This window comes from Nematostella vectensis, chromosome 1 (genome assembly GCF_932526225.1).
Source record: "Nematostella vectensis chromosome 1, jaNemVect1.1, whole genome shotgun sequence".
In the NCBI taxonomy this organism is placed as follows: domain Eukaryota; kingdom Metazoa; phylum Cnidaria; class Anthozoa; order Actiniaria; family Edwardsiidae; genus Nematostella; species Nematostella vectensis.
In genome coordinates, this window is record NC_064034.1 from 2,718,178 (window position 1) to 2,734,420 (window position 16,243).

The 16,243-nt window shown below is 39.3% G+C and overlaps 1 protein-coding gene across 4 annotated transcripts; it reads left to right on the forward strand.

Moving 5' to 3' along the window:
* Positions 1-1,407: 1,407 nt before the first annotated feature.
* LOC5509833 (cAMP-dependent protein kinase type II regulatory subunit) lies at positions 1,408-14,478 on the forward strand. Of its 4 annotated transcripts, none has more exons than XM_032378810.2 (13): positions 1,408-1,504; positions 9,936-9,971; positions 10,259-10,311; positions 11,402-11,485; positions 11,825-11,931; positions 12,002-12,047; positions 12,127-12,188; positions 12,503-12,548; positions 12,680-12,781; positions 12,854-12,928; positions 13,196-13,261; positions 13,523-13,649; positions 13,964-14,478. In XM_032378810.2, the coding sequence occupies exons 1-13, from the start codon at positions 1,423-1,425 to the stop codon at positions 14,083-14,085; spliced, it is 1,008 nt and encodes a 335-aa protein (XP_032234701.2). In that variant the 5' UTR covers positions 1,408-1,422; the 3' UTR covers positions 14,086-14,478. The 4 variants fall into 4 exon arrangements, with proteins under 4 accessions (XP_032234701.2, XP_032234700.1, XP_048581097.1 ...); XM_032378809.2 differs by lacking the exon at positions 1,408-1,504 and adding an exon at positions 6,753-7,094; XM_001630275.3 differs by lacking the exon at positions 1,408-1,504 and adding an exon at positions 9,179-9,591.
* The last annotated feature ends 1,765 nt before the right edge of the window (positions 14,479-16,243 follow it).

Below are 16,243 nucleotides of genomic sequence, written 5' to 3' on the forward strand. Positions count from 1 at the left end.
AAAAGTTTTTCATTTTATAATTTGGTTGGTTTACTTAAAAAAAGTCTAAATGAAAGCCTCGCGTAAAGAGAAGTTCAAACGTTAACAACAACGAGGGGGGGGGGGGGATGATAAGGGGCCACACGGATCCCAAATCAAATAATATTATAACTGCGACATTTTTGGTTTCAGTCAAATCGTTTCCCGAGCACATATTTCAAAGTATATGGCGTGTTGGATGCCTATCTTTTCACATTGCTTAGTATCGAAGAGCGCAAAACTCAAAACTCGCACGATAGAGGTTTTACATAGAAACTCTTGAAATAAAAAATAAATATAAACGGCGACCAGAAACGACAATATTTTTTATGTGAAGTGAGTTTCACACATCTCTGTATCACAAAATATAATCGTCACCTTTCACACAAATAAAAAAAAATCGATTGTCTCACAACAATTTCTTGCCAAGATTCTTCGACCTTTTCTGTATCTTTTCTGTGTTACCATCTACACTCGCCTTTTGTGTCTACAATCACGCCTAGCCTGTCAAGGTATCTGTTTGTTCTTTTTTTTCTCTCAGGAATGAATTGCTTTCTAATAGCTTTTAAGGTTAATAGGTTAGCCTGACCATTTGTCCTGACCTTCTGCTAACAGCTTCAGGGTACGACACGGGTTGTTTCATAAACAAGTTTTTTTTTGTATGTTTATATTATCCTACATAAAGCCCAGAGCAAACAGCAACGGGGTCTCGCTCGTGTGACCATATTGTAAAAGACATACTGGTCATCTTGCAATGGAACGAAATGGGGCTAGCGCTGTGTAAATGCTTCTAGTTCACTGTGTTTAGAGTCCTGGTCGGCAAAAGCCTTTATACTGAAAATATAACTTACCCTGTTGGGGAGGGCTGTCAATCAGGCTGGTTGGGGGACGACAGGTGCATCGCGGGGGGTGCTAGCATGGCTCCATTCTATCGCGTCACTTCAAAGGTATCCCAAAGCTCACGGTTTTTATACACCTTTTCAAAAGAAGGTTGTCAGCGCAATCGGCGAATTATAGCAATTGCAGAATAACAGTTCACCACTGAAGGGTGCTTATGGGTAGTCATTATTTGTAAAAAAATGAAGGTGTAAATAAACTCAAAGCGATGTCAGAACCATATAAGAATTATATTAAATGGATTGTCGTATGTCATATTTTTTTTTATTTGGCGTCAGCCTTAAAGTTAAAGATAACTGACACTCGGATATTTTTCTTCAATTTAATTCTATTATGCTTCTTAGTTTCGTCTGCGTTTGGCCTGCATGGCTACTGTTCTACAAACAACAGGACGCCGACAGGGGGTAACGTTGTCAAGCGAATAAGCTCCTGTTTATGGAATCGGAATTATTTATTTTCACGAGTGCACATGACTTGTATCTTATTTAAAACGAGAAAATAACTGACATGCTTTCGGTGGAGTCGACACCAAAATTCAGTCGTCTTTTGGTTTGTAAGGATGGCTACGAGGAGTTTGACCCAGGCTCCGGTGAGAACCTTTTTTTCTCTTAGCTTTAGCGATATAATAATTAATCTTGCTTTGAGAAAATAATTCCTTTCATTTTCAATGTGTTTTTTTGTCAAACATATGTCAATACCTAGTATGTACATGAAGTAATACTTGAAGTTGGAAAAATCTCTTCTTCTAATAGCTGCGGTTGCAAAAATATGAACATAAGAGCCATGCAAATTTGGGTGAATAGGAAGTTCTTTGTAAGGTATGCATCAACGTGAAGAAACAATACATATGTAATTTAAGAATGCCATGACATAGGGCGCGAAGGAAAGCGATTTCTATATGATCACACACGTCCGCACACGCGCGAAGGGCGGGAAGAAACGCGGGTTTCTATATGATCACACGCGATCGCACACGCGCGAGGGGCGCGAAGGAAGGCGGGTTTCTATATGATCACACGCGACCGCACCATCTCAGGGTAAGTTCCCTTGTAATCGTGCGTGGCCGCGATCGTGTGCGATAATGGAAACTTTCCATACTTTGTAAACGGTTCTGCCTCAGAGATTGGTTTCACAAAGCAGAAATATTATTGATATGGCGAAGAGCGAAGGGAAACCGCAATACTAATCTACTGCTACGCTAATAAAGAACTAACCCCAAAACACTGCTTAATTAGGCGAAGCACCTAGTCATCGAATTGTTGTTATCGGTTTCAAAACAAATCGATTTGACGTACTTATTCCAAGGCAATATCACTATGACCGAGGCAATATCACTATGACCGAGGCAATATCACTATGACCGAGGCAATATCACTATGACCGAGGCAATATCACTATGACCGAGGTGATATCACTATGACCGAGGCAATATCACTATGACCGAGGCAATATCACTATGACCGAGGCAATATCACTATGACCGAGGCAATATCACTATGACCGAGGCAATATCACTATGACCGAGGCAATATCACTATGACCGAGGCAATATCACTATGACCGAGGCAATATCACTATGACCGAGGCAATATCACTATGACCGAGGCAATATCACTATGACCGAGGCAATATCACTATGACCGAGGCAACATCACTATGACCGAGGCAATACACTATGACCGAGGCAATACACTATGACCGAGGCAATATCAGTATGACCGAGGCAATATCACTATGGCCGAGGCAATATCACTATGACCAAGGCGATATCACTATGACCGAGGTAATATCACTATGACCGAGGCAATATCACTATGACCGAGGCAATATCACTATGACCGAGGCAATATCACTATGACCGAGGCAATATCACTATGACCGAGGTAATATCACTATGACCGAGGCAATATCACTATGACCGAGGCAATATCACTATGACCGAGGCAATATCACTATGACCTGACCAAGGCAATATCACTATGACCAAGGCAATATCACTATGACCGAGGCAATATCACTATGACCGAGGCAATATCACTATGACCGAGGTAATATCACTATGACCGAGGCAATACACTATGACCGAGGTAATATCACTATGACCTGACCAAGGCAATATCACTATGACCGGGGAACTTTCACTATGACCGAGGCAATATCACTATGACCGAGGCAATATCACTATGACCGAGGCAATATCACTATGACCGGGGAACTTTCACTATGACCGAGGCAATATCACTATGACCGAGGCAATATCACTATGACCGGGGAACTTTCACTATGACCAAGGCAATATCACTATGACCGAGGAAATATCCCTATGACCGAGGCAATATCACTATGACCGAGGCAATATCACTATGACCTGACCAAGGCAATATCACTATGACCGGGGAACTTTCACTATGACCGAGGCAATATCACTATGACCATGGTAATGTCACTATGACCGAGGCAATATCATTATGACCGAGGCAATATCACTATGACCGAGGCAACATCACTATGACCAAGGCAATATCACTATGACCAAGGCAATATCCCTATGACCGAGAAATATCACTATGACCGAGGTAGTATCACTATGACCGAGGTAATATCACTATGACCGAGGCAATATCAATATCATGAACGAGGCAATGTCATTACGACCTAGGCAATTGTGACCGGGTGGTATGTTGAGTTATTTTAGATTTTGTAAAGATTTTTGTAAAGAATTATAATCGCGATTTTTGGATCGCGATTATAATTGTTTTACGTATTTTACGGATTGTTTCTCAAACGTGATTCTAATTCGATCCGTACACGTTTAGGAACTTACTTATTTGGTAAATGTTAGCGTCCCTAGAAAAATGAGCGTCCCCAAGCGAGTTTCAAAGCGGCTGTTTTTACACTATTTGTTAGTTTTTTTTTTAGTTTAGTACCGTTGAGCAAAGGAGACGCATTGCTTGCGCGGCGTGATGCGGGAGCGAGATATGCAGTTGCTCAGGGAAGACAGTCAGCAGAGATAAGCTACAAGCTTAGAGCGCTGTCCGTACGGGCCTGTCATGCCAGTTGTGTTCAGTTTGATTTACCGCTTGTAAGTACTTTGTTTTTAAAACTAGCCTTTGGTTTAGGTTACCTTTTCTCGTGATTTGACTATGTTTGTTATCACTTAAAAGTTATTATTTAATTTGTTAATAAATCCTTATAAGTCCATGCCTTGCATCATGTATTCGTTCTCACGTTGCCTTTCGCTCGATCGTTTTCGTTTCACTCCATTTATTTTTGCCTACTTTTTGGCTGGTGGCAATATCATTATGACCGAGGAACTATCACTATGACCGAGGAACTATCCTAATGACCGAGGAAATATCATTATGACCGAGGAACTATCCTAATGACCGAGGAAATATCACTATGACCGAGGAACTATCCTAATGACCGAGGAAATATCACTATGACCGAGGAACTATCACTATGACCGAGAAAATATCACTATGACCGAGGAACTATCACTATGACCGAGGAAATATCACTATGACCTAGGAACTATCACTATGACCGAGAAATATCACTATGACCGAGGAACTATCCTAATGAACGAGGAAATAACACTATGACCGAGGAACTATCCTAATGACCGAGGAAATATCACTATGACCGAGGAACTATCACTATGACCGAGGAACTATCACTATGACCGAGGAACTATCCTAATGACCGAGGAAATATCACTATGACCGAGGAACTATCCTAATGACCTAGGAAATATCACTATGACCGAGGAACTATCACTATGACCGAGGAACTATCCTAATGACCGAGGAAATATCACTATGACCGAGGAACTATCCTAATGACCGAGGAAATATCACTATGACCGAGGAACTATCCTAATGACCGAGGAAATATCACTATGACCGAGGAACTATCACTATGACCTAGGAACTATCATTATGACCTAGGAACTATTACTATGACCGAGGAACTATCCTAATGACCGAGGAACTATCCTAATGACCGAGGAAATATCACTATGACCGAGGAACTATGACCGAGGAACTATCACTATGACCGAGGAACTATGACCGAGGAACTATCCTAATGACCGAGGAACTATGACCGAGGAACAATCACTATGACCGATGAACTATCACTATGACCGAGGAACTACAGGGCCATAGTAGGGGGTGGTGCAGTGGGGGCACGTGCACCCCCCCCCCCCCCACATTGTTTTCAAAAATTATAAGGGAATGACCAGTAGGGGCGTGGCTGTGCCCCCCATTGTTTTCTTAGTGTTTGTGTACTGTGCCCACCCCAATAATGCGAGGCTTGCTACAGCTATGAACTATTACTATGACCGAGGAACTATGACAGAGGAGCTACCACTATGACCGAGGCAATACAAATCCCAAGGCGAAAAGTTGGGCTGCTGATTCGCCCTTCTGTCGACGCAAAATATTCTTTGCTACAAATGCTTCCCTTGACGGGCCACTGGGCTCAACCTGGCATCTGCAAAAACCTCGTTTTGGGCAATGCCCGCGTGAAGAGCTCGTGCAAACAACGCGCACATGTGATGACGTCTGTTTCACTACAGGGCGTAAGCACAACACTTGACATGCGCAGTCAAAGCACAAGAAAATCAAACAGTTTCCATTTGTTCGTTCTTGCGCCTGCGTTCCAGTAAGAATCAAGTATAAAATTATGTGTTACCCTGGCGTTTCTAAGTGAGAAACATATTGTTTTTGCCCAATGCTCTCCTGTTTTGTCTCATAAACTTTCCACAATACGCGCACGCCCTTTTTATAAGTCTGATTGAAGCTAGACCGTTCTTTTTTCTTTGGGCATGTTAAGATTTCTTAAAGCTCTGAGGCTGAAAATATTCATAAGGATGATCTTTCATGCATGTCAGAGTATATAAAAATAAAGTACCCAGTAAAGTAAAGCATTATAACAAAATGGACAAATTATATATATTCAAGGTTGTTATTCAATTGTTGAATAGAAGAATGATTCTGAATTCTAGAACGCATCACACTAAAAAAAGATATCTTGCTGCTATCTGTGTTTCAACATGTTCTTTAAAAAAAATAAAAATGGCTGCCCAAGGGGGAAGGGGGGGGGGGGGTTAATCCCCCCATAGATCCGCTACTGTATATTCTTAGGGAATTTAGTGAAATGGCAGGCAGGAAGATTTTGCGAAAAAGGTTCTTATAAAACAAAAAGAGTGCTCCTTCCAAAATATAGTGTAAAGTGAGAGCATTCAAGATTATTCCTTTTATTATTCGTTTATTATTTTCAAAGACAAGCACAACTTAAATTGAGCATCTCGTTTTCGATAAGATGGAAAATATAATTATTTTTAAAATTTTTTATTTATTTTTTATTTTTTGAAAGCAGGCGGAAGGTCTTGCCTCTAGCACCTGTTCTTGTTTATATCTTTTGATGCGATCCCGATAAATAAGCTCCCAGTGTTATTTCTGTATATAATTCGATCTTTTTCAGGACCTATCAGTTTTACTACCGTCTTAAGATCATTATCATTGGGCACTCTTGGATATTTTGATATTCAAAATTACTTTTTGCGTAACGTTATTATTGTAATAAAGTTTTATTTTTGTGGTATGGCACACACACACACACACACACAAAAATCGACTTTGTTATCAAATACTGGTTGAGACCCCGAAAGCAAGTAAAATTTAATTTCCCTCGAGCGTAGACGCACTGGTGAATAATCAAAATGTGGTAGACAGCAGGGGCGTTTTAGCCTTTTTTCGCCCGAAAGCTTAATTTGGAGTCAATCGTGGCATGCATTATTCATATAACATAAATGATCCATTTAACATACAGTAAAAGCAAGGCTTGAAATTTGGCTGCTTCCTCTTTGTGCCAAGAAATTCGCGTCTGTCAGAGAGTACGATGACCTGCATCTGAAAGCGCTGAACGGGATTCTCAAAAGAAATTCAAGACCGAAGAATATTTTTCATTAACCTTTAAACTATACTTTCCTCCGTCGCCGTGGTTTCAAGGCTCCAAAATGGCTCAGAGAAAAGGTGGACTCACGCGTTGGCAGCGGCTGAAGCAAGTGTTTGTTTTCCCATGCTCAAGAAGAAAATATAGTTCAGCATCTCAGTCAGCGCCAGAACCGTCTGAGCCAGACATCGAGCAAAGCGAAATACAGAACTCCCCAGGTAAAACAACACTATCTTTGCCGAGCACAGCGTGTATGAGAGAGGGGTCGATTTGAATGGCTATAATAGAGTTGCCACTAAAAGGATCCCGCCTTCATTTTCTAGATGTTTATTTTCTTAACGTTCCGGATTAGCTTTCAGCAATTTTTCGCATGAAATATTGAGAAAAATGGAAGTCGGAGTATTGAATGAATTCTACATATAGAGACAAGACCATTATTTACTTAGGGTCCAAGAGCAGCGATAAGAAAACACACCATCGATTGCCTCTTACATTGCTACTTTCTTTCAAACATCCGTCGGCCTAAAATATTTCAATGTTAGCTATACGAAAAGGTATCTTATTTCGCTCAATGTGCCTTAGCAAGTTTGCTAAGCGTAAGTAATAAATATTTGGGTGTGATTTGGGCACCAAATGCATCATGCAAATTTGCTTAGGAAACAAACACAAACAGATAAAAAAAGCATGTACAAATAATATTTTTTGTTATTATATTTTTCTTCTCAATCGATCTATTAAATTCTCCAGTCTTTTTGTATCAGCAAGAAAACAAAAAAAGCGCGACTCAAATTGTTTCCGTTGCGCAAGTGCTCTTTGTCTGTTATTCCTAAAATATATCAAACCGACATTGCATTTATTGCGTGTTAAAAAATGTAAATGTACATATAGGGCACTTTCGAGCCTTGCTCGTCTCTAACCAGTATATTTTTTATTATAGAAAATAATGATCAAAGGCCACGAATGGCCCTTTTGATTTACTGCAGAATAGGCGCGAGAAAAGCAGCTTAGAGATTTCCTGATGCCATGGCAACCACCAAACCTGTGTTTTATGTTGACTTGAAATTTAGTACTTCCCGAGCCTACACAGGCGCGTTCACAATATACATATAGCGGTAGAGTATAGCAAAACAAGAAAGCGGTAAGAACGACTGTACTAATGCGACTTGTACCAAAAGATCACGTGACCGTTTTTGGTTGGCAAACTCGTCAGAAAGGGCTTATTTTCATTTAAAGAGTTTATTTTTATATTATTCTCTGGCTTAACGGGTGCAGTCATTTTTTTTAATTTGGATCTCAAGAAGCCACATGATCAGTTAGTGTAAATAGAGGAAAAGTTTTTTAAACACTTCGTGTTAACAGGAGGTTGATAGTTTTGAAGGCTCCAGTACTGGGGAAAAAAATCACAGTTTTTGAAAACACTTCGAGTTAACAGGAGGTCGATAGTATTTGAAGGCTCCAGAACTGGGGAAAATCACAGGAAAACCCAAGGAATGGTAGTTTGTTTCTCGTAACATTACTTGGGTTACCTGTGGAATATATGGCAACACAGATAGCAGCACCTCCAAGGTAAAATACATTAGTTCCTTCTGAAAAAAATTGTTTGATAGGAACATTGTGGAACCACCCTTCAGACAGAAATTTTACAAGAAATATCTTGTTTGCCGTAATTCCTCGTATCAGTATATGGTCAGCATTCGTAAAGGGGGGGGGGGGGGGGGGGGGTGAATAGGGGTATGCAAATCCGCCGATCCGCAATATTTTCGGAGCAAATCCGTGGACCCGCAGAATTTTTTAGATCCGCATGGTTTGACAGATAAACAATAGCATCGATTGAAATTTATTTAAAATCCGAAATTCGAGCGTCAAGCAGTCAAAATCCGAAATCCGCGCCCGAATTGTCAACAAATCCGTGACCCGCCGTACTTTCAAAATCCGCCAATCCGCTTAAATAATCTTAAAAATCCGTATTCCGTGAGCATTTCGGGGCCGAATCCGCCGATCCGCAAACCTATTCATCCCCCCCCCCCCCCGTAAAGCAGATTGCACTCTTTATTATCTCCGTGTGCTTCTAAAGAAGTAAACTTATTTTGTTGAGCCACAGGCGAACCAGGATAAATATAAGTCCCTCGTTATCCTGGTTCGCCTACGATAGAACTCACTTGTACTGCATCAGTCGTTGTTTACAAAAATTTTTTGAGCAAAATGTTTTAAAAACTCTAGTCGCTATCTTATTGGTTCATAGCACTTAACTCAGGTTTCTGATTGGTCCTTCGGACAATAGATTGCGCTTTTACTGACGTTTGCCGCCAAACATCTCGCGCACGCGCTTTGCACAGTATCTAGGCGTCAAGGCCAGATGTGTTTGATCACAACAGGACCAAGCAAACAGGCAACTGGAAAATGAGCATTATTTACTCCTAAGAACTTCTGCATTGTATTTTCAATCTTGAATTACATTGCAAAGGACCGCAGACATGAATCTTGAAATACCAAGTGGTTTGTCAGATTTGCTGCAGGATTTTACGGTGCATGTATTACGCGAGAAACCCGAGGACATCGTTGACTTCGCTGCAAATTACTTCATGAAACTCAAGCTGAAAGAAAAACGCAGTCAAAAGGGGAAGAAAAAGAATAAGGAGAAGGGTGTTAGTTTTGGGCCTCCTGGTAATGATGAAGACGATACATATAACGAAGATGAAGATGACGAAATGCCAGGTAGAAAGTTTGTATTTAAAGAGAGCAAGTGTTTTCCACAGACAGCAAGTGTCAAAGACTCCGTTCCGCTTTGGCAGTTGTCACAATAGCATCAATCGACACAACTTATATAGCTCTTATAATTTTTGTCGCTGCCGTTATTGTTATATTGAGTCCGAAAATCTATATCAACTTTCTCTGACTTTCTTCAAATTCTTAATGCTTGTAAATTGATCTACACATTCTCGGCGAACGTTAACAAGTGTTTGGGGTTTCCACGAATGTCATGTAGCGTGAAAATACAAATCAAATTACTTTCGATCTTTTGTCTGGGTTTTATAAATTTTGATTTTTTTCTATTTCAGAGCCTCCGAAAAACCGCTACGCGCGCCGGCAGTCGGGTAAGTTGAGGTCGCCATTTGCCAGAAAATATAACTCAAAATGCAAGCGTGGCGACAAGCAAAGGTTTATTCATGAATTAGAAATTCTATCTGTTATTGTGCCGATTGCCTTCTCGCAATCCTGGTTGCTGTGGTGATTTTAATCGTGGATTTAACTCGTCCACTCGTTGCATTCCAAACAAACTTGGCCGCCATTTTCAAGCATATACAAGCAATAATATTATTCTTTATTAATCATAAAAAGTCTGAAACCTGTGCTCAAACGGTATTTTACTTTGTGTTCTCAGTGTGTGCAGAGCCGTTTCATCCGGATTCGGAAGACGAGGGCGACGAACAGCCGGTTAGTTGTCGATCTAATAATTAGTGCTTGATCTCCTTGTCAAACTGCGTAAACGACGATTTGCAAAAATACGCGCGACTCCTGACTAGACACTTTTAAAAAGTGTTTTCAATAAACTATTGGGGTATTTATTGAAGATATTCTAGTGTGAAGTTCGATTGGTATTGGTAACGGGTAAGCCAGCAAGTTATATAATTATGAGCGAAATCGATTGATATAGCCCCAACACGCCTTTTTACTACCCAAACAAATGTCGAAGCCTTTATCAGCTTACTTAAGTAATTTATCCCCTAGCTCCATTTCAATTATTTGGTTCAGTTTGTAACCATACATAGACGTTTTGTACATCCTTAACCTAGCTGAATGTACATCGTTTTTTTTCAACCTTTCAACAAAAGTGAACATGACAAGACGTAATGACTGTTCATATCGTTATCACTTTAGCCGCATATTTTATCCAGTGCTGTAGACAGAAGAAAAAAGCAATTATTAAATGTGCGATACACGATCCCTTATCAATAAATCATCTGTTTATGAATCTTTTTTGTGTAGATTGAAATTATAAATTATTGGTGTCGATGAAATAACAACTAAGATTTAAGAATTCTTTTCAGTTTTAGTGTAGGTTTTTTTTTAATTATAAGATACAAATTATTTTTTAGCTATTATATTTACAATGAATACATTGGATAACATCACTGTGTGTGTGTTTTTTTTTTTACTATGTTATTTTTCAATTTGCATCCGAAGTGACAAATATGGAAAATACTATTTATAGTTTAATGTTGAGCTTCATCGCTTGAATGCATTTTTGTGAGACTACAAAACATTGGTTGAGCTCAATCATTGATAGATTATTGAAACTGTTTTCATAATTTCATTTCTGATATTTCTTATGCAAATCCATAATTTTATTCCGTCAAAGCCATACAAATATTCCTATAAATATGCTGGATCTCCTAGATTGGGTATTAAAATAAATTTTTAATTTATTTGACAAGAAAAGATAACAAAATTGGATAATAACTGTTCTCACCAACACAATCAACAATATGTGAGATCATTTTTTTAAATCTTTTTTTTTTTTTAGATTGTGTACCCTAAAACAGATGAGCAAAGGCAAAGACTCAACGATGCTATCAAGAATATCCTACTTTTCAAGAATTTAGCAAAGGTACACTTACATACTTAAAGGGACTCTTTTTATTGTGTTTTAGCATCTAATTTTATATGTCCCAAATGCACCTGTTATTGTGGCTTTATCTCATTCTTCAAATGATCATTTGAAACAGCACGACTTGTTTTGCATACCTTTAAAAAAATTTTTTCTTTTTTTAACGCAACCAGTGAAAGACAATAAATGCAACCCCAGAAAGGATAAGCACAATAATGCATAAATCATTTTGGAGCAACATATTTTAGCAGTGCTGATAATACTCCTTGGCAATCACGGGTTAATGAATAAACAACATTGGTCAAAAAAGTTATTTTTCTTGCTGTTTTCTTTTTTCAGGAGCAACTAAATGAAGTCTTAGATGCCATGTTTGAAAGAAAAACACAGGCAGGAGATCATATTATTGACCAAGGCGATGATGGCGACAACTTTTACGTCATTGATAGGTGTGCAAATGTAGCAATCCTACAGTGAGATGTTTGTTAGTTATTTACAAATGTGTTTATTTTTCTATAGAGGGCAGTATGATATATATGTAAGGATTGATGGTCAAGAGAAAATGGTAAGATAGTATGCATGTTTTTGAGATTCTGGAGTCATAACATTTTCAAAGTTAATTCACGTTATGATTGATAATTCAGGTTGGCAGCTATGACAACAAAGGCAGCTTTGGAGAACTGGCACTTATGTACAATACACCAAGGTAATAATGTTCACAGTCAATACCATGTATAGTCCCTATTGATCTAGAGTTTCTGTCGGAGACCTTATTATTAAATGAGTCCTTCCAAATATTTGTATTTGCAAAACAGGTTTATCCACAGCAGGCAATTAAATCAGTCATTTTTTAAAAAAAAGTCGACAACAACGCAGGAGTTGTTTTTCTTCCTTCATTTTTGTAATTTTTTTGGAGCTTTAAAAATATGTTTTTTGTGCAGTTTTTTTTATGCATTTCACATCTCCAAGGGTCCAGCTGTCAGTTATAAATTGATGATCATTATTATTTTTTTAATGTAGAGCTGCTACTATAGTATCAACTTCGGAAGGAGTTATCTGGGGCTTGGTGAGTAATTTGTACATATTTTACACCCTGTTACTGTTTGTTTAGATAAATAAGGAGGATGTTCTTTTCCTAAAGAAATTTTTTGCAACATATAGCTTTGTAAGCTTTTGCTCTCGATTTGTTTGATTCAGGATCGAATGACATTTAGGAGAATATTACTGAAAGCTGCTGCAAAGAAGAGAAAAGTGCACGAGGCTCTCTTGGAAACTGTGCCCCTTTTGCAAGAAATCACAGTAAGCAATTCTTTATGAATTTGAAAAAAAAAATCATCAGACTAATGTTTTGTGTTTTTGTGTGAATTACAGGAATATGAAAGGATGAACCTAGCAGATGCACTTGTTTCCAGACAGTTTAAAGATGGGGAGTGTATTATAAAGCAGGTACAGGCTCAAATCGTGGATCCCTGGAAGGAAGTGTATTCATCCCAAAGCCAGGGGCACCAATATCCACCATAAACTTCCTGCATTTCTTAACTCTGTCACACAAACATTTTATTCTAAAATTTGTCCAAAGGGAGACCCCCCCCTTGGATCTGCATTTCATGACAGAGAAAGAGTTATTCTAACAAACATGCTTTTAATTTCTAGCTGACTTTATATACTTTGTTATGAGGTTTACTGTTTTTACAACATGCTTCGCATTTCTAGGGTGATGAAGCTGATTTTATGTACTTTGTTGAGAGTGGTACAGTGTCCATAAGGATGCATAACAAGGTAAGATTCTTGTCTACACAAAGTGTCATCGCAGTCCAGTCCATTAACTAACTGCCTGTGATTTCTGCTAACTGCAATTTGATTGAACCGATTTTCTTATTTAAATAGGCTTAGAGTAAGTGAATGTTGTGGGGTGTTTAGTGTAAATCATGATCTTTCTTTAGTTTTGGAGACTCCCCCACAGTATATTGACTTTAGATAGATTGTGTTATTTTATTGTAGGGCACCAAAACAATAATTTATGGTATATCTTTATTGCAGAGTGACCCTACCACCGAAGTTGAGATAGCTCAGTGTACTAAGGGTGGATATTTTGGTGAACTTGCACTCATCACTCACAACACTCGTGCTGCATCAGTGTATTCTGTTGGGGATTGTGTATGTGCAAGTAAGTAATCTTTAAATGTGAAATTAATCTGGGTTTAAAGTTGACTTTGGTCAAGGGGTACTATAGTATGGGGACAAGAAAGCTGAAGAAACAACCCTTACCTCATTCCCTGGGTATTGTTGCAATGATCAAGTTGCTATAAAAAAATACTATGATTTTAAGTGTGAAAACACAGATCTCAGGAAACCTTTAAGGGTTGCATTCCATGCTATATTTTACTCATGCAGCAAGCTACCAAAATATATGTTCCAGATATGAGTGACAACTTTATTGTATACCTGCATTGCAATGCATCTTAACTTGTTCCACTTCAGGTCTTGATGTTCATGCATTTGAACGACTGCTGGGCCCTTGTATGGATATCATGAAGAGAAATATTGATGGATATGAAGAACAACTGCAGAAATTGGGAGTGGAGCATACAGAATTAAGATAAATGTGGATATTTCATTCTGCCCAAATGTACATTTTCTAGGGATATGGCTCCTAAGCCAACCTAGTTTTAATCCACCCTTAAAGAATGATTTTTAAGAGCCTTATTTTAATTTACGAAGTATCGAGAAAGAGATCAAGAACTGACCCAGTCAATGAGGTTAGATAATATCACTGTCATGATGGTCCTTTTTCTGTTATGATTTTTAGGTATTTATGACCAAGTGACGGTGTACAACTTGTGATTAAAACAAATTGTCAAAATTAGATGTTAAAAATTATTGTTACATCCTTACATATAAATTGTTCATTGGAAAGTTATCAGTTCTTTGACATACTCCTAAAAAGTTAGCTGTAAACCTATGGCTTCTTCTGTAAATAAAGAGATGTATTTATTGCTTCTGCATTTTTTGTATCTGTGAAACAGACTTACTGGCTTTAGTTTCTTTTCTGTCTTGCTGTTATACTTGATATATATATATTTTGTAATAAGGATTTCTTTGTACCAGCCAGTGTAGTATTTTTTCACCTGATGCATTGCAGGTTTTGGCCTTAGACTGACATTCTGACGACATTTTCTGACAACATTTTACACCATTCTCAATCACACATTCACCTTGTGTTTTTACCTTTCCAAGTGTGACTGGTTTTTTATGATAGAAGCGATTTCGCAGTTAGGGTGGATGTTAGACTGCTAACCAATGAAAAAGCACTGAAAAGAAAGCAGATAAGGGATACATACACACTAAATCAGCAACAATGCAAAGGAAATTTATTCAATTGCTGGCTTTGTGTTTATCGTTATTTAATTCACATGCGTCTGGTATCATGGAACTCACATGGGCCAGGTATCATAGAACTCATATGGGCCTAGTATCATGGAACTCATGGGCCAGGTATCATGGAACTCACATGGGCCTGGTATAATAGAACTCATATGGACCTGGTATCATAGAAATCAATTGGGCATGGTATCATGAAACTCACACGGGGCCTGGTATTATGGAACTGGTATCATAGAACTCACATGTGCCTGGTATCATGGAACTTACATGGGCCTGGTATCATGGAACTCACATGGGCATGGTATCATGGAACTCACTTGGACCTGGTATCATGGAACTCACATGGGCCTGGTATCATGGAACTGGTATCATAGAACTCACATGGGCCTGGTATCATGGAACTTACATGGGCCTGGTATCATAGAACTCACATGGGCCTGGTATCAGGGAACTTACATGGGCCTGGTATCATGGAACTCACATGGGCCTGGTATCATAGAACTCACATGGGCCTGGTATCATGGAACTCACATGGGCCTGGTATCATGGAACTCACTTGGACCCGGTATCATGGACCTCACTTTGGCCTGTTATCATGAAACTCACACGGGGCCTGGTATTATGGAACTGGTATCATAGAACTCACATGGGCCTGGTATCATGGAACTCACACGGGGCTTGGTATTATAGAACTCACATAGGCCTGGTATCATGAAACTCACACAGGCCTGGTATCATGGAACTCGAATGGGCCTGTTATCATAGAACTCACTTGGGCCTGGTATCATGTGAACTCACATGGGCCTGGTATCATAGAACTCACATGGGCCTGGTACCGTGGAACTCACACAGGGCTTGGTATCATGGAACTCACACGAGGCTTGGTATCATGGAACTCACATGGGCCTGGTATCATGAAACTCACGTGGGCATGGGACTCACACGGGCCAGGTATCATAGAACTCATATGGGCCAGGTATCATAGAACTCACATGTGCCTGGTATCATGGAACTCACATGTGCCTGGTATCATGAAACTCACACGGGGCCTGGTATTATGGAACTGGTATCATAGAACTCACATGTGCCTGGTATCATTGAACTCACATGGGCCTGGTATCATGGAACTCACACGGGGCCTGGTATCAAAGAACTCAAATGGGCCTGGTATCATGGAACTCACTTGGACCTGGTATCATGGAACTCACTTGGGCCTGGTATCATGGAACTCGCATGGGGCCTGGTATTATGGAACTGGTATTATGGAACTCACACAAGCCTGGTATCATGGAACTTACATGGGCCTGGTATCATGGAACTCACTTGGACCTGGTATCATGGAACTCAAACAGGCCTAGTATCATGGAACTCACATGG